At 45.9% G+C, this 18,346-nt stretch overlaps 1 protein-coding gene across 2 annotated transcripts in view; it reads left to right on the forward strand.

The window, feature by feature from the left end:
- Positions 1 to 18,346, forward strand: part of zcchc14 (zinc finger, CCHC domain containing 14) — a 53,018-nt gene that overhangs the window by 28,395 nt on the left and 6,277 nt on the right. For both annotated transcript variants that reach the window (XR_011182812.1, XM_015368271.2), the window contains exons 4-12: positions 2,211 to 2,282; positions 4,576 to 4,661; positions 5,181 to 5,275; positions 6,069 to 6,114; positions 7,091 to 7,388; positions 10,442 to 10,530; positions 13,343 to 13,467; positions 15,608 to 15,751; positions 16,322 to 17,659. Coding sequence is in view for 1 of the 2 variants with exons in the window: in XM_015368271.2 (XP_015223757.2) it covers positions 2,211 to 2,282; positions 4,576 to 4,661; positions 5,181 to 5,275; positions 6,069 to 6,114; positions 7,091 to 7,388; positions 10,442 to 10,530; positions 13,343 to 13,467; positions 15,608 to 15,751; positions 16,322 to 17,659 (2,293 nt within the window). In the remaining variant the exon portion in view is untranslated. The remainder of the gene's footprint in view (positions 1 to 2,210; positions 2,283 to 4,575; positions 4,662 to 5,180; positions 5,276 to 6,068; positions 6,115 to 7,090; positions 7,389 to 10,441; positions 10,531 to 13,342; positions 13,468 to 15,607; positions 15,752 to 16,321; positions 17,660 to 18,346) is intronic.

Consider the following 18,346-nt stretch of genomic DNA (forward strand, 5'->3'; position numbering starts at 1 on the left):
ATGAAGAATTGGTGATGAAAGAACAGTTTTGGTGATACAAGGTAATCTAGAAAAGGAGGAATGGAAAGATGGTGATCTGGATTATGGGCAACGTAAGAAGGCTTCACTGAGCTCTCAGGGAAGGGCTGGCCAACATCAGTCACGTCAGGATCTGCCAATAGAGTTTGAGGCAGCAAACTCATGTCCATGTACTTGATGACAGGGAAACGCCTGTGTGCAAGAGCTCCGCTGAGTACGCTTTTCTCATCTTCAGCGGGTTCAGTGGGAATTGGGAGAGCCTGATGGGAATCGTGACAAACTTCCCACACACTGTTCCATTTTTCTACCTGGTTTACATCTCAATAGGAAGTTCATATTCAGGACTGACCTTAAAATGTTCCCCGTTTCACCTCAACAGAGCCAACGCAGTTCTTTCTAAGCAGTCTTGTGCTCCTTTGTTGGGGATTGTTAGAGACAGCTGCAAAGAAAGGAAATTCCCGGGATACGTAAACTGTTTGGAAATAACATTCCACGTACTCTCCTGAATGTTTGGCAAGAGTTACTATACCTGGAGAGGTCTGTGGGACTAGTGACAGTATTACCATAATAGTAACCTTAAGGGTTTTGAAATATGATACAGTGATCAGCACATTATTACACCATCATCATAAAAGCGAACCATGAGTCTTCCTTAGAGGCATTCATGGCGTTTAGAAGGAGCTGCGTGTCTTCTTTCTCAATGCAAAAGATATTTGTTTTGACATCATTCTTATTAGTTAAACCTGCCACCACTGCGTCCGAGGGACTAGGTGTGCCAAGGGAACGCTCTTAGCCCCCGGTCAATGGGCCTTAATGGGCCTTTTGTTCCTTTTTTTCTGGTGTTACTGCGTTTCTGCGATGTGTTTTCCTTACCCTGCTACCAACGTTTGTGCCACACCTCTCTGTACTGCATGCTGTGTTAATCCATTTTTTTCTTGACCCTCTCCTGCTGCCTGCACCTCTTTGGTGTGGTTCTCACACCCCTGGTCTGGTCTTTAAACCATACATAGATATACCATAACTGTAGAATGAAAGCGATCGAATTAGATTTTTATTTTACTTTCTTAGAAAAGTTAAGAATACGTGAGAAATTACACGCTTTTTAAAGTTTACCTTATAATACTGCTGATGCGGTTCACATCAGATATGTTTTTCTTTCCATGTGGAATTCTGGGGTGGCTGGAATGAATGAAAAAGAAGTACATGTTAATCAGAAAGCCTGTTTCTCATTTGAGAAGTGGTTCGTGATTGTGTTTGTGCCCAGTGGACCCAGTGGGGTGTCTGTGCAGAGCTGACTGCGTGGCATTGTTGTGCTTTGTAAGAGGGGAGGTGGCTGGATGTTAGTGTTGCTGTCATTGTCGAGCTGCTGGTTTTTCATGCATGAAACCTAAAACCTTAGATGGCGAGTCCAGCAGCATTTCAGCACTGAGCGGTTGGAAGTTTGACCAGTCATGGTTTTTGTCCCAGAACCCATCATGTTTTCCCACTGGTTCTAGCTTAACAGTAGACAACAGCATGGTGTCAGCCACATGACCATCTGCTAATGATCAGATTTGCTTAAAAACAAGAGAAAACGTATTAAAATCAGTTTTAACTCTACTTGATTTAAAAAAAATGGTACAGTTTTAAAATAAAGTCTGTTTTTTGGCGTGATCGGTATTTTAGGGTGATTTCTTGAAGGTGAAGCAGTTACACTTAAATGAGTAGCATGATTTACATAGTTAAAGACTTGTTTATCTAAATTAAGATCTGTTATTCCAAGATCGGTGGTAATTAGGATCTGTGAAACCAACAGAAAGAGTCTTGAGTTTTCTGTACCCATAAGCATTTTTCAAACAACTGCTTCACAGCAGCTGCTGGAAGAGTGATGCAGTCAACATCATTAGTTCTCCTCCCCGATCACATTTTAGTCACCCAAGTGGCTGGCCTTTTGCTCCTTTTAATTGCTTCTTTTTTTGTAGTTTTTTCCAGACTCCCTCAATCCAGAGGACATGATCCAATTTTTTTTTTATCAAACACGAAGGCCAAAGACTTCTGAAACCCTATTAAAGCTGTCATAAGCAAAACTTTGTATATGGAAAAGCAACTGACATTATATGAATGAAAGGTGTTTGTGATTTAGTAGATGTTGGACAGCTGAGAAGTAAAGCTTTTGAATGTTTGATATTCTTTTTATTTATTTATTTTCTTAGGTTCTGTGGTCAGATTCCACTGTATCAACAGTCTTGAAAGCTGCTCCAGACCTGACTGAATTTCTCTCAAAGGTAAATTGGAAGTTTATTTGTTGTAGTGTTAGTAGCCCGCAGACTTTTGTTGTGAAAATTAGGAAGGAGGGTTACAGACAAGAGAACGGCAGTTCTTGCATGTTTGTTTGGTGGATTAAGGATGTGAGGAGCTCATTCTTGGGAGTCTTCTTCATCAGTACCTTTGACCTTTGACCTGTACTGACATGTTCTCCAGGTTTCCCTCCTGGTTTCTCATTCTTGTTCACAGTAGGAGCAACACTAAGGATCTCTGGAAAATAAATTGGTCCAATACTCCATTACATCATACAATTTTTTGGACACAAACTGGCATCCTGTCTATTGCATGAACACATTTTCAGTAGACACCTACTGCAGGCATTTCCCAGAAGATGCTACAGAAATGGAGATGTCATTTATGCATTGTTGAACATTAGAAAACCAGGAATTGTTGACTCGCAGACCTACTAATTCCAACCTTAATAATGAGAGAAAAAGACAATTGGAAATGAATTTGCTATCAGTATGGGTCAGTGTGCTGCCTTATGAATGGAAGCTGCTACAAACTGCACTGCTGAGAGAATTTGGTGGTAAATATGATCATCTGTGGGTGCTTTTTTGACAAGTTTTTGCAGCATGTGGATTTTCCTTGGAGTCTGCCAGTTCGTTTTACAATCATGGCTTCTCTAATCTTTGGTTTGGCCGCCTACTCACTAGCCTTAATGAGCCATAATAATTTCTACGGTCAAATAAAAAATAATAGTAATAAGGGTCTCTAACAGAGACAGAGGCATCTTTTTCCACTGCATTCATTCTTTTTTGCTCTGGAGTTTTGTTAATGATCTCACCTAATGTTTTTTGACACCTCAGAGCCTGAGCTGAATTCAGATTGTGTCAGTGGTTGGGAGAATCCTGTGGATCTGGGCTCAGAAACAGTCTGTGTGTGCTGGGAATTTCCAGCATGCTTTGTACCAGAGGCTAATTATGAGCCTGCAACTCTCATCAAAAGAATTACATTTAAAATTTAACAATCCAACGAAGTCTTGGAGATGGTTGTGCCAGTGCTGTAAAGTGCAACTAGTCCAGATGGACAAAGCATGCAAAGGCAGCATACAAAGTCCATGAGGTTGTTTGCTGTGGCTTTCCCAGCCTCTCAGGTCAGCGTTCAGGGGGGAACAACATAAGACTATCTCTCTGCTGACTAGGCTAGAACCTGCGGCCGGAAGCCCTTCGCTGAATAACTGAAAGACCAAAGACCAATATGGTGGTGTGTGTATGCCTGTTAAAAAATCACAGAGAGCTCAGTATATTTCAAATGTGCTCCCCATCAAATGAAAACTTCAGCTTTGGAAAACCATGAATGTCCACTTTGTGACCTTCGTGTTTTTCCTAGCAAGTACCAATACTATAAGAATGCAAAGTATGCAAACTGTGTCCCAGCCTGACTAGCCCACTGTGTTGTTAGAGGAGTAATTCTCCAAGAATCCCACCGGGTCGTTTCTAAAAGGATCCCGCAGTCTGCTTTGACGTATTCCAGACTCAAACAAAGTTTATCCCAGGTCCTTGTATGGTAGATTGTGCAGGAATCCCCCGAGCTATGTTTTGTCCGTACCTCTCGGGATTCTCAGGGACTGCATCTGTTCCTCATGCAATCCTCTCCTCCATGGTGTAGCTGGGTCTCCTCTGTGCCTTCTCGGTTAAAATAAGTGCAGACCATTACAGAGTGAAATGTCGTGAGCTGATGTTTAATGCTTAAATATATACACTGCGTTTTACTCTGTTATTAATATTGTTCTTTAGATAGTTGCTTGTTACAATAGAAGTGCATAGTTTACCAAGCTTTTTCTAGCTGACAAAGGAGGCAGGGAAAGTAGAGCTTGCACAGACCAGCCAGGTTCATGAAGAAGAAAAAAAGTTGTGCTTTAAGAAGCATGTTAGTAAATATCAATATTTTTAGAACCAGAATCCCCATCACTATGCTGGGGCATTAGGACCCACACAGACCACAAGGTGAGCACCCCCTACTGGTCCACTAACACCCCTTCCAGCAGCAACCTTAGCTTTCACAGGAGCTCTCCCATCCAGGTACTGACCAGGCTCTCGCCTGCTGAGCTTCAGTAGGTGGCCAGCTGGGAGTTGCAGTGTGATACAGCTGCTGGTGTATGTGTTCTTCATTTCAGTTCACTACCCTGTCCTGTGGCTGGTGGCTGGTGGCTGTGCTCAGTATTGAGATTTGACTTCTCTTCTGTTGCTCATGTATTCACTGGCTCAGCAGTGTGTAAAACCGCGTCCTGCTCTTTGTTGGGTTCTGCAGCTCCCTCAGCTGTTTCCAGATGAAGATTTCGAGAAACTTATTCCACAGCTGCCCGGCCTGGACTCTGCCCCTGACCCAGATCCCAGGTAAGACTGAATGAAGCACCCTCTTTGCCCAGTGGGTCACGTTCCCCTGCGTCAGCGCCCAGACCTGTTCTGACACGCACAGAGAAGAGCATGTAGAGGAAGATTAGTTGCACTTACAATGACTTTATTGTAGTTTTTAATTGGAAACACTGACAGATATGATGTTGCATCTAGTCTAGATCTGATATGGAACGAGCAGCAATGTAAACAATTTAGACAAGCAGTTTGGAATGCTTTAATCTGAGCGGTGCTGTGAAAAATGAGATAACAAAAGTGTGGATGATGTCACCTTCTTATTACAACTAGAGTATCATGCGTCCGTATCATTTGAATTGTGGAACATGTGTTTAATTTGTTAAGTGTTGTATTTTCTCATGGGACAGCCGACTGGTCACGGAAGATGGAACTGCAGGAAAGTATCCCAGATGGGCAGGGATCCTGGGCACGTTCCTGCACTGGAGTGACACGCCCCCCTGCTTCTGGAGCGACACAGCTGACATTCTCTCTTCCTCTCCCCAGATGCCTGGTGTCTCTGCCCTCCCACGTGTTGAAAAACGACCAAGTCAAGCACTTCTTCAGCGCCCCCTCAGTGGCTCAGTGCCCTCAGAGCACAAGTAAGCCTGATTCTGCCGTCTTGATTGAGGTTTTCTGGAGCTGCCACTTTCTAAAAGGGAAAGCCCCTTTTGTTGGGTGTGCCTGGGGCTTCCACCTTCGTGATCATGGGGGGGATTGGTGGTGGGAGGGCACTCCCACTGTGCCCCTGGACTTTTTACTCAAGTGTGAGTGAGTCCTGTCACACAGGGTGATCCGGGGCGCGTGCAGAAGCTGCCGTGCTGGGACCCCACTCATGTATGGGGGCATGTGGACCTTTGCTCAGCCGGTTGGCGCTGAGGAGTGACTGGAAGAAACAGGTGTCCTGCCCGTGTGGGCATCCTCTCGGCAGCTGCCAGCGTTGTGGCTCGGCCAGGGAAGTGTGGGAAATGTACTGCAGGTCAGCGATAGCTAGCGGCCCAGGTGCTGTGGTTCTTTTTACACTTCGGATGGATACAGCGGGGGCTGGAAGCCCAGCCGGTGGTGTTACAGCCTGGAGGTGTGGGACTGGCCCCGGTGAGGCCGCGGTGACGTCAAGAGACATCGCGGTCACGCTTCATCTGTGTTCTCTGACCTGAACTAGTGACCTGATCAGGTGATTGTTGTTTTCCATGTCTGTAACCGAAGAGTTCAAGAGAAGCACGAAACCTGCAAGGCAGTACTTAATCTGTGTGTGTAACGGCGGGAAGAAAATTAACCAAACACTGAGCACGTTTGATTTTTTCCTCCTCTGTTTGTATTAGAATCTATAGGGCCTCAAAGGTGTTGTTGTGCGAAGTTTGTGAAGAAGTGATCTGTGTGTGTTTCTTGTTTCAGATTTTGCCTATGTTTCCCAACACAAAGCCTCCAGCACTGCCGTAAGGTAAGACTCTGTAGTTCCACGCAGATCTCTGTGAAGTACACCGGGTTCTCCATGCCCTACTGTCAAGAACTGCCTGGTTGGGCAATGGCCCAACTAACATCAAGGACCCATCTCTAGATCTCTGCAAGCCCACTTCAGAACAGGCTGGACAACACAAAATTGTTGGACAAACAAAAGTTAATGTATGGTCTCTGAACTTCTATTTATTTTATGAATGCCAGCTGAAATACAACAGTTCATGACCTACATCTGGTATTAAAACAAATAGTGAAGCAAATTGAACACAAAACAAAAAAGCAATGGATATCCTGGAGGATTACTCCAAGAAGGAAGGCAACACAGACATCACTGGCAGCCTCCGCTTTCATCTGATGTACAGCATTTGCGCTGGTCAGGAGGGCAGAGCAAGAGGAGGGCATAATGTCACAGACTATTGGACATCATGGTCCAAATGGAGATAGCAGCTAGCTACCATGGTACCATGAGACACACTATCTTTATCTCACATCTGGGCTTCAGAAATCCTCTGTCTGCCTCAGAAACTCTAAAGCATACGAAATGTGTGCTTTGGGGTTTCCTAAGGATTAGACATAAAGCCAGTTTCATGTCCTGCAAATGTTGATGTTTAGATACAGAGCGATTGTACAGAAAATTAAATTCCCACACATCCTTCCAGAGTTTCTCTAGATTAAAGCCTGGCAGGATCAGGAATAACAAGTACAATGGCAGCAGCCCAGGATTTCAGCAGATCTGCTCCATTCTGAAATCCATCTTGTTTTAATTAGGGACTCCAAGTGGTGCAAGGAGATACGGCCCATAAATGTGCTTTCCAATTGAAATTACAGCCTTTCTGCATCCCATCAGCCCCTGCCATGTTACGAAGTGCCAGTCTGTGCCCCGTGGGTCTGGTGGTTTTGGGTCTGTGCTGCTGTCCGTCTCTTCACGTGTCTGACCACCCTGCGGTTTCTCCCTGCAGGCCGATCTGCGGTGTGGCCAGTGTCCAACCTGTCTTCAGCGGCAGCGGCACGAACCAGCCCTCCCCCCACTCCTACGTCACGCCTTTCCCTTCCCCGCCTGGGGGCGCTGTCCTGTCGTCCGCCGGCGTGCTGGCAGAGAACCCACCACCCTCTCCTGCCCTGGCACCTGCCTCTAACTCACCTCTGCCCAGCCTGCAGCCCCAGCCCAGCCCGGAACAGAGTGGCATCCTGGACTGGCTACGCAAGTTGCGCCTGCACAAGTACTACCCCGTCTTCAAACAGCTCACCATGGAGAAGGTACGCCAGCCACCTTTTAGGGCTTCGCACTGCCTGCGGGGGATGAGTCACTGAGCTAAAAGGGATGTGGTGTCGGACGCTGTCACTGGAAAAGTATGAATCCCATTATGCCCTGGGCGCGAGGCCAGCACTCTGGGGAGAGTGCAGTGTACGTCTCGTGTTAAAATAGTATCCGTGATTCAGAGCTCACAGGCTGCGCTGTTAAAGTGGAAGGTCTCGCGCTGACCAGTAAGTTCTGCTTGCAGTCCCCTCAGTGCTCATCCCCTGCTGTACCAGTCCATTTTAAAGTTGTCCTAACGGGCCATCCTGACCCGAGACACACATTACACTTATGTTCCCGTAAATCTGATGGTGCTTCTACAAGAGAACCCATTCATAAAGTGTAGCTGTTTAGAGGGTAAACGAGGGAGCAAAGAGGAATTTGTGAGAGGCTCTTGGGAACTCAGTAATTCACTACTCTACCTGCCTTCTCACGTCTCTGAACTAGGCTCTCTTAGCAGCACCGAACTCATCTTAATTCCAGCCGATACACTGATTCAACATGAAGCAGGAAGAACACATGGAAATTGCAAGGCGTCTTGATTTTTGGACCATTATCGCTGGTACTGTAGTAGAGGATGTAAGGGATTTCATGGTGTGATGTGTAATGGGGTAGATTTTGTAAGTGAATCTTCCCTTTGCAACCTGGCTGTGTGTTCAGAATGTGGCCCCCGTGGCTCAGTCCTGCTGAAGGAAAGAGCCGAACTGACCTCTGTAAACCTCCAGCGGGGATCAGAAACAAAGATCCAAATGCCCCGTGTGCAGTCCCTGTTCGGGCACTTCTGCATTGCTGTCAGGTGGCCCTGCCGAGCCTCTTCTCACCTGGGTACTGTTCTAGAGTGTTCAGGAGTCACAGGTGTGTAAAGAGTCCGTCCCAGATCACTGCCCATTGTAAAAGCCTGAAGCTTGACCTGTCCCTGGTACAAGGGACTCCCTGAACCCATCTGGAGGCACTGAGCAGAACTGCTGGGCCACGACCCAGGTATATGTTTCATTTTAGAAGCTTTTAGGGAAAATGAGCTCATGTGCTGGGGTTTCAGAGATGTGTTGTACGTTGAACGATGACGGAAATCAAGTACAGGGGCTCAATGCTGAGTCTTATCTTTAAGGGTTAATGATTCTGACACCGATAACGATGCTGTTGGCTGTTTGAGAACGCTGTGTTTGAGGTCGTCCTGCCTGGCCCAGACTCCAGAGGCTCCAGAGGCTCCAGCGACCAGGGAGCTACTGCACCTGTAATAGTGGTCTGGCCTCTGCAGATCCTTCAAGCCTCTTTGTTATGCACGTCCCCCCAAGCTCGGCAGTGGGGTCATTTTTCATTTTTTTATGCTTGTAAGGAAAAAGGCCCTCCAGCTTGAAATGCAGTAAAGGCTGACAGGGCAGCATTAGCCAAGCTGCTGTATATGGGATTAGATCTATAGAAGCTTAACATTTTGTCAAATTACTGGAAGCAATTCATTACACTGTGCAAATGCAGGGTGTTGCTTGTGATTACAAATGCATATATAATAGTAAATAGATTAAAGATATATTTAAAAAACTTCTTATGAACTAAATAAAAATAATTAGTTACCTCCAGCTCAACATCTTTCTTTAATGGGCAAGTCAAAGCAAGTGTGCACAGTATATGGGGCCATGTACTGCATATGTACACAGTCTGTGCACTAGTTTACAGTTTCAAAAGGAGACATTTATTCAAAGATGACAACACTGGGCTTCAGAGTCTTCCGGGCAATAAAGGTCAAGGTAGTCACTCCTAATGTAGCTCTGGTATCAGTGCTGTAACGGCACCTCTGTCAGCAAAAAACATCATGTTTATTAAACAGAGCAAAAGTGCAAAATAAGAAACTGCAAAAGAACAAAAAACAGGAATTACAGTAAATAGATCATTTCATAATTGAGTGTCCCTATGGCTGAAAACTCTGCTACACGCTCACTCTTTACATGTTTGGGAAAGGTTTGGCAATAGTTAATTGTTGTTGTTCTTAGTATTATGGCTTTCGTATGTTACTTTTGTTTTATGTCATTTTTCAGCTTTTGGAAAAAGAGCTCATCTGTCTTGTATTCATTCTGAAATATAAAACCTGCTCTTAAATACTTTTAGAATGATTTTGGCAGCAAAAATAATTAAAAAAAATAACTGCACAAAAATATTATCAAACCATTTAATGTTTGGCTAAATGTAACTTGTCATAGTAATTACAATGGTGAAGTCCTTTTCCAAGCTTATATATAAAGTTCATTGTAGGTAGTGGTAGCTTTTCCTGCCTGTCCATCAGAAAGTATATGCTCCTTAGGTCCAGTTACCCCTGTGGTTCTCTTTGTGGCATTTCTACCTCAGAAATATTAGCATTCATGTTATTAAAATGTCTTGCTCCACACCAGCTCACTGATATAACCATTCAGTTTTTAGATGTTAGAAATCTGATCTAGCAAATATTCAAGCCCTCCCTCCTCACTCCTCAGTGCACCAATTTCCTCCTGCTTTTTTACGGAAACGTTAGCACTGTGGCATGCAAGCTTTCAACACAGAGCCACAGTTTTTTCCACAGGATGTTGTTTTTTGGATATTAATCAATTTGAAAGATTTCTCAAATGTGGGAATGGACTGTGCAGAATCATGGGATCCTTTACAAACTGTGGTTCTGAGGAATACTTCAGTGCAACTGATCCTGCGACACTTTTAATGAGCACAGGCCGCCTTGTTTCGTTGATAACTCGTGATACCCGAGGGAATAAAATAGAGAAATCTGAAATTCTGTCCTGTGACCCGAGCTCTTTCTAATCTCCGATCGATTTCAACTTGATCATCACCCAGGTGCTATGATTGTCAGACTCGGCTAGCTCAGGTGTATTTCTGGCCCAGTTCTGCTCATTTTACAAGTGAAGGTCACTTGTGCTTTCAGTTCTAAAGTAGGTTACACTGCATATAGAATGTGGGCACAGCTCATATTTGAGACAAATCAGGATCTGTTCTGACCTTCCTCTTCTCCTCTGCTTTCTCTGTGCCACAGTTCTTGGCGCTCACAGAGGAGGACCTCAACAAGTACGACCTCACTCAGGGAGCCAAGAAAAAACTCAAGACCCAGCTCGAGCTTCAAAAGTGAGTATGCCAACAGAGTGCGTGGTCAAGAGGTGTCATAGTGCCGCGGGAGGTAAGAGGTTAAGCGGCTTAATCACATGGCAGAGCTCCACCATCCTGCACAACAGACCTTTCTTCCCACAGGGTGCAATCCGAGCCCTGCGCTAAGCGCTTACCAGCTCCAGCACTGTTTTGCCTTGGATCCTGTAATCTGAGATCATTCCTCATGAAACTGGCTTGTTTCATTCTTCCTCACTGCACCATTTGATTTTGCGTGTGGGAGTGAGTCAGGCGGCCCGTGTCTGAGCCCTGTGCTCTGCAGAGCCTCTCTAAAGCTTCGCTGGTCACGCCCGAAGGCTTGAACTGCAAACATCTTAAAATAAAGGTCCTGCTAACGACGTCTTATCTTCTGGGTGCGATTAATGTTTCCCTGGTGTTTATGAAGTAACAGTAGAAAGTAATAAGAAACATTTTATTTGGCATCTTTAAAAGCATTTTTCTCGGTAGCTGATTTGTCCCGTCTAGTCCCAGGGGTGATAAGTAAAGTGTCACTGCAAGCGGTATGACAGGATTCCCAAATGTTCCCACTTCCACATTTTGGACTGGTCAGAAAACGTTTGATACGGGACGTGCCCCGCAGAAAATGTCTTTTCCGCATGATGATTCCCACCTTTACTTTCATCTGCAGTCTGCAGCAGCTGTCCCCGATGGTGGGACAAACAGTTTCTGCTTGGAGACTGTCATTGTATATAGGGCAGCCGCTGGTCAGACCAACAGTGTTTTCTTTCCTGAGGCTCAGCTTTTGAAGCTCAGCTGAAAGGCATTAAAAAGTCATCATGTCCCAGTTGTTTTTTCCACAACTCAAGACAGAGACTGAAACCAGTTCCCCAGCTGCAGTCCCCCCCCGAGATGTAGCCGGTAGTTGCTGGCACTTGGTGAACATTTTAATGGCCTTCCTGTGACTCGTGACTCAGAGCCTTCCTCTGAGGGGGAATTCACAGTTTTTTCCTGCCGCAATGCTTTCTCCCTCCTTCCTTTCTTCAAAAGACATGCCTTCCCCCACCGACTCACAGCTCGAATGTGCACACAGATTGTCTGCCAAGGCACATTTCTGAAAGTCGTCTTGCTGTCGATCAGAAATTGGAAACGTGTGTCATTCACGATGACCACCACATGGCTGATGAGATCTGGCTAGCCCTGTGATCCACTCTTCAGAAAATTCCTGTATGTTTCTAAGAAAATAAGCAGGTTAATTGCTTAAGGAACTCCTCAGGTTGGACCCAAAAACCAGAAGACACTGAGTCCACCAGAAAATGAATCTGAGCCCCAGGAAATGGATAAAGTACCTTGCCACACGTAGGAACTGATTTTCCAAATTGCCTAGTGCATTATACAGTCTTGGAATAATAAAATGAATGTTTCTAATTGTGAGGTGGCTTGGGATTGTGAGGCTGTGATACAGCCTTGATTAGCAAGCCCATTATACAGTATTAATATCTGTTGGAATTTAATTTAGCTTCACGTATTAATTGAGGTATCAAATTGTTGATTTCTTTATTACACCTTGATCCACATTTTGCCACATGTGGAGATCAGTTTGCTGTAGCCCCTGCTTGTTCTGTATTTCAAATGGTTTTGTTTCCCTGTGGTGTCCCATCCAGAGGAGAGCAGTCCTGTGCTCTATTTCTCAGGAAGAGACTCAGGCTTTCCTCAACAGGAGAGCTGCTTTACAATCACGGCCGGATGGAATATTTTTGCAATTCGGCTCTTGTTGTTGATCCGCGGTGAACTTTGATGCACAGAACCCTCGTGCTCTGCGCTATAGGAGGAACACAGATTCCTGATATTTTCATAAGTAACATTTCATAAGCAAGCAAATTCAGGCTAATGCAGAAAAAGTTTAGTAAAACAAGTCTTTTAACAGCACTGATAAAGAGCCTTCTCTCTTGTTAATGATTCCAGATTATTACACCAGTCATTAGTATATGTGTATGAATAGTGTGGATAACTAGACTCCAGAGAGATAACCTGCCTGTGTAGCTAAATGAGAGAAGTATCTCCAATTTGATTAAACATTAACTGTTCTCTGAACATTAAGAATTCTCAGAAGTGAGATGGCAACCTCACACGCAACACACAGTTGGAGAAACACTGTCAGATCCTGGCCAGCCTCAGATCAGGCTGATTATTTCATATAGTTATTAATTTCTGAATTCTTCAATATTGACGGGTAATTTGATAAAACCTGAACTGCCTGTCCATGTAGGGATTTTCTGCTGTGGTACTTGGTTGTGTGTGCCGACTTTCTGATTATGGATTTCAGTGTGCTTGTGACAAAGAAAAGGCTGTAAAGGTCTGGATGGTGTTTTCTGGTTAGCAGGCCGCAGAGCGCCCCCTGTTGATCATATTAGTGAAAAGAGAAAACTGCTTTGGTGTGTTCAGATAATGCAAGTAATGGAGAAATTACTGGAAAAAATCCCCTTTTTGATTATTTTCCCAGTAATCTCTGCCAGGCTTCCAAAGACAAACCCGTGCTTCTTTTCTTTCTCTAGAGGAAAAGGATTCATTATATGTAAATTTAAAAAAATCTTGCAGGAATTAGAAACATATGTAATTTAAAGTTTTTGTCTTTTCCTTATTTGCTTTCCGTAAATAAATGTGCTTGTTATGCCTGCCTTCCACATCTCAGATGTTCCTGTCATTGATTTCTGATTTGTGAGCTTGAAAAGTGTTAGTAATCGCACTTAAGAAAATTGCTGGTCTACAGTATGACTGCAGCGTCTACAGTGATCTACAGCAGGAGGACCTAATGGCTGTTTTTCTTCCTCACCAGTCGAGAGAAGTTTGAAAAGAAGTATGTGGTATCCCAGTTTCCTGTGCCCACCAGCGGGGTGGCCAGAGTCACGCCCACCAGCCACATCGGGCCGGTGCCCCCAATTCATACCAGCAGCAGCACAGGTAACCATCAGGCCTTGCCCAGGTGTGAGAGTCAGGTTTTTCACATTGAACAGTATCAGGTTTGGGCCCACAGTCCAAGGGCATGCTGTCCAGCTTCAATGTCGTCTCTAAGTTGCCCCCCCCCATATGCTTTTTAAATGCATGCTTGTGTCTGTGAATGTCCTGAATGAAATTCCTACCTTGTGCCCTGGGCCTGACTGGGTTAGGCTAAGCGCAACCCGCTAAGAGTGTTACAAGCACACAAAATGTATGGTTCAGGTAATATCAAGGTTTTTTTTTAAATGCTCAATTTCATCAATGTGATCTGAATAGTCAGCGCTGCCTTAGTCGTATCTCAGCAGTGCCTCAGTGGGTTGAGGTATGGAACAGGCTAGCCAACTGTGTTATTGAAGCCGATTCTTTCAATAAATCTCTGGATGAGACTCTTGGATCAATCAGTCAAGCTGACTGGATGGGCCAAATGGCCAGTTCTGAATTGTAACTGCTCTTATGTGATAGGTTCAACAGTAAGACATTTTGGTGTATCCAGTTCTTAAACCTACTGGGAGAGTTTTGTCGGTATAACAGTGAAAATTGAAATCTGAAAAATCTGATTTATGTGTAAACATAAATACTAAAACAGGACTGGACCCGGTTCTGTTCCCTGTGGAACACCCGATATAAATGGTTTGGTAAAGAGCTTGTCGTTTTTTTTATACTGTTTTCTTCCATGTAAATATAATTTAAACATGGAGAGCAGAATCTGTGCCATACAACCCTTTCCAACAAAATAGTACACTTGATTAGCAAAGTTGTGATAAGTCCTGTAATTCTAGTAGCACTAAGTTGGCATTCGTCTGTAAATCATTCACTGCCCTGACAATTTCTTGCCTTGAAACGAGGCTGAGAAGCTTTGTAAAGTTATAGATAAATGCTGTCGTTGATGTGTAACAGCTTCCTACAAAACCTTATACGAAAACGATAAGAGGCAAACAGCCCTGTAAATAGAGGGCAATCTGGGATTTAATTAGGAAGACAGATTCCAGTAATAGACTGACATTTAAAATATTTGTTTCAGCAGAGCAACCAGGAATCAAAAGTTAAGTAAAGCATCATTGCCATTGTTAATAAATTGATAGGAAAAGGCATGTTTTGCTTATAGAGCCACTTTAGGTGCCCGAATATGTCATGCAAGCTCAACAGACACAACTTCACGATTTTTCCTTCTTTCTGCTGTTCAGTGCGGAATTAACTTCCACTTCTTCCTTTGCAGCCAACGTACACTGGCTCCCCAGTTGGAGCTCTTAAAATACAATGTGCTCATCTGCAGTGGAGGCTGCAGAGATCTTTTTGTCATTCAGTGCACAGAACCACAGAATGTGTATAAATTCACATGAGCTGTAGTCTTTCCCTTAGGGAGTCGTTTACACACTGCTGTTAAACATGGATGAAGAGAAGGTCTGACTTTTGGCTCAGGCAGGGGTGAACATTCATGAGAACTCGTATTATTCAGGTCAGGAGTGCTGCATGAGTCAGCAGTGAAAATAGGTATGACGTCAGTGTGTTTAGTTAAAATAAAGTACAGTTAAAGGCTTTGAGCCTCTGCCATTGATATCCAGAATTTATAACCATCATTAGAGTCGCGAGCAGGAACCCAATATGTCTCCAGGACATTCAGGAACACTTTCTTTCTATGAAAGCATCTACTTTAGGTCTGGTCCTTCTCACTGTTTATACAGAAGACATCATTTGTGTTACAGCATAGATAGCGGTTTACTCAGGTTTCCTGAAAATTGTGAATTTATCGTCTATACAAATGCACCTTTCTTTTGTTCATTCAGCACCTAACAGCTCTGAGCCCTAACAAATGTGTCAGCTGTATGATGGGGTGGGGAGACATTGCTGTCAATTTGCATCCACTGTTTACTTTGAAAGTTTTGTCATCAAGAATAAAGAACCCACTTTCCACTACAGAAGCATATGAGTTTTGATTTCGAATAGCCCACAGCCTATGCCAAGGATGATAACTGTGTAAAAGGGACCAGTGGATGCTGTAGACTTAGTTTACCAAGGCGTATGATTGGTAACCAAGGAGGGCCTGGTGTAGGGGTTGGCATTCTCACTGGTTAGAGACGTTGTTGTGTGTCCTTCCTTTGAACAGAACTGCGCATGGAGGTGGAGCCCTGCCCTCAGCCCTTCCCCAGGGACAGCAGCTCATCCTCTGGATACTCCAGCTCTCCATCCAGCCCCAGAGTGGCTCTCTCCCGAGACGAGGCCTTCGACGGCATGGAGGACAGCCACAGACGTAAGATCCCTGCGGCAGCTGTCACCAGGAGCTCCTTTGTCTTTTGAGCTCCAATAGAATAAGTTTTCAGTTTTCAAGACGCAAGAGCATTGCAACTATGGCATCTGAAATGTTGTTTGAACCTGTTGGATGAAAGCATGTCGTCTCTATGACCAGCATGGTCTCTGGTGTCTGTGGTTAGCAGATGATACAGTTAGCAGATGATACTGTTGACATCCACAGCAAGTCCCAGCCAGGTTAAACTTGGGAGCTAAACTGATCCGCCTGCGGAGTTTTCCTTTCATTAATGGAGAGGGACTGCCTTTTCATCTGTGAGCTGAGGAGGATCAGGAAAAAGAAATCCTCTCGTTAGTTCAACTGTAATTGAAACAATATTTTACGATGATGAAGATGGCAGCTTTCAGGGGATACAAGCCATCTAGCTGTCAGTCATTCAAGTCTCAGTAACTTGTCAATAATCCAAAGCTATGAGATCACTTTACTGAAAATGAGGTAGCTGTACATAATTGAAGTAAGTTGATTCATAGCTTCTTCCAGACACTCATGCTCCTGCTTCCCTCATCTTTCCAGGCACAGAGTCCCTTTTGGAGTGTCCCGAGAAGGAGAAGCCCGCTGTCTTAATGAATCACTTTGTGGCAGCTGGCGCTGCCCGGCCCACAGCTCAGGTCCTGCCAGTGCAGAACGATGGCAACAGTAGCTCCGCCTACCACCTGCCCCTGCCTGTGCCCGTCCTGCCCGTCATCTCCTCCAGCGTGGCGCCCAGCCGGATGCTGAGCAGCATCCGCAAGCCGGACAGGAGTGGCGCCCGGATGCCCCCGCCCGTCCTGTCTCCCCTGTGCCTGGAGGAGAGAGTGAAGACGCTGGGGCTGGGCAGCAACGTGAAGACGGAGAAGCGCTTCCTCAGCCTCAGCCTGGAGATGTCCCCCCTGCCCCCCAGCGTCCCCTCCGTGCTCCTGGACAGCAGCTCCTCTCCGGGCACGCACTCCAGCTTTGGCATGCGAAGCAAACCCGGGCAGGAGGGGGCGATGCGGCCCCCTCCTGGGCTGATCATCGAGACCAGCACGGCGCCCACTGCCACGTCCAACACTGTTCACCACGTTTCCCAGCCGCCCCTCAAGCTCCAGGTCTCTCCCTCTCTCCCTGCCGACGCGGGCGGCTTGCCCATCAAGAGCGTCCCGCCGGCTGTGGTCTGCCCCCGCGCGGCCCCGTACTCTGCCAGTGCCAAAGCAAACTTCTCGGGGGTGAGCGGCGTGCCCATGGCCGCCGTCCCCGGGACCTACTGCTCCAACAGCAGCGCCGCCCCTTCCAGCCTCCAGACCACCAGCATCTCCGCACACGGCAGCCCGGTGCCCAGCTCCAGCCCCACGCTGTGCCCGTTGGCAGACAACAGCAGCTACAGCACAGCCAGCGGCTCAGGGATCCAGACCTCCCAGCAGCAGCCTCCTGCGCAGTCAGGCTGTGTGTGCAGCTCCTGTGGTTGCAGTGGCAACTGTGGGGCCTACAGCACCCTCCCTACCAACTACGCCGGCTACTTCCAGCACCCCTTCTCCGGACCCTCTGTGTTCTCGCTGCCGTTTCTGCACTTCAGCCCACTATGCAATAATGGCTACATCAGCCCGCAGCAGTACAGCACCAGCACTGGTTTCTCCTACCCCATGGTGCCCCCGCCCATGTACAACAACAGCCTGGCCCCGGAGTCCATGCTGAGTATGAGCAGCCAGGCCGGCTTCGTCATGCCCCCCATGCAGAACTTCATGAGCGGGTCGGCTGGGGTGTACCAGGCCCAGGGTATGATGGGAAGCAGCTCAGGACACAAGAAGGCAGGGAACATCTCTTGTTACAACTGCGGCATCAGCGGGCACCGGGCACAGGACTGCAAGCAGCCTCCCATGGATTCAAATCAGCAAGGTACTGCACAACCACAGTGTCCACAGCCCTGCTCTGCCTTTCCTCCTGCCTCTCCTGGTTTTCATTCCAGCTGAGCATCCATCTGCTTGAGTGGACCCTTACAGAACCAGATAGGATCAGAATAATTTTCCCTCATCGACGGTTTTGAATTTTGGATGTTGGGAGACGGCCAGTTAAACTTCAAACACAAAAATAAATGGCAGGAAATCTGCAACATTTTAGGAGCCAAAAGCCAGCGCAGAGAGTAGCTTGCTTAATTAAATCCCCAACAGAGTGACACAGAGCTCAGCTGGAATGAACACCACAAGACACTTTGGATCGCGAAGGGGCAGACTGGCCAGACTTCAAGATGTCAGGCTTTTTACCACTGCTGGTAGAAAAATACCAAGTTGGTGGTTGGTACTGGTGGCTACTCGTACTATTTAACACATAAGGTTTAACATTGTAAGAGCAGCTTTGTAATGCAGAGATTTCATCAGTCGCCCCGAGCTGGTTGCTTGTTGTGAGAAGCAGCTTGTTTACAGTTACAGTTACAAAGAAGCCCCTGTGTGGTTTTGGCACCCTCTCCCACAACTCTAGTTTTATATCTAAGTCCTGATCGGTAAACGAATATCTTAAAAGCCAGTAAAACACTCCAGACAGACCTCTAAATGACAGATTGTGTGCTGTTTTTTCCAAAGCCAGAGC

Source organism: Lepisosteus oculatus, chromosome 20, assembly GCF_040954835.1.
Source record: "Lepisosteus oculatus isolate fLepOcu1 chromosome 20, fLepOcu1.hap2, whole genome shotgun sequence".
Lineage (NCBI taxonomy): Eukaryota > Metazoa > Chordata > Actinopteri > Semionotiformes > Lepisosteidae > Lepisosteus > Lepisosteus oculatus.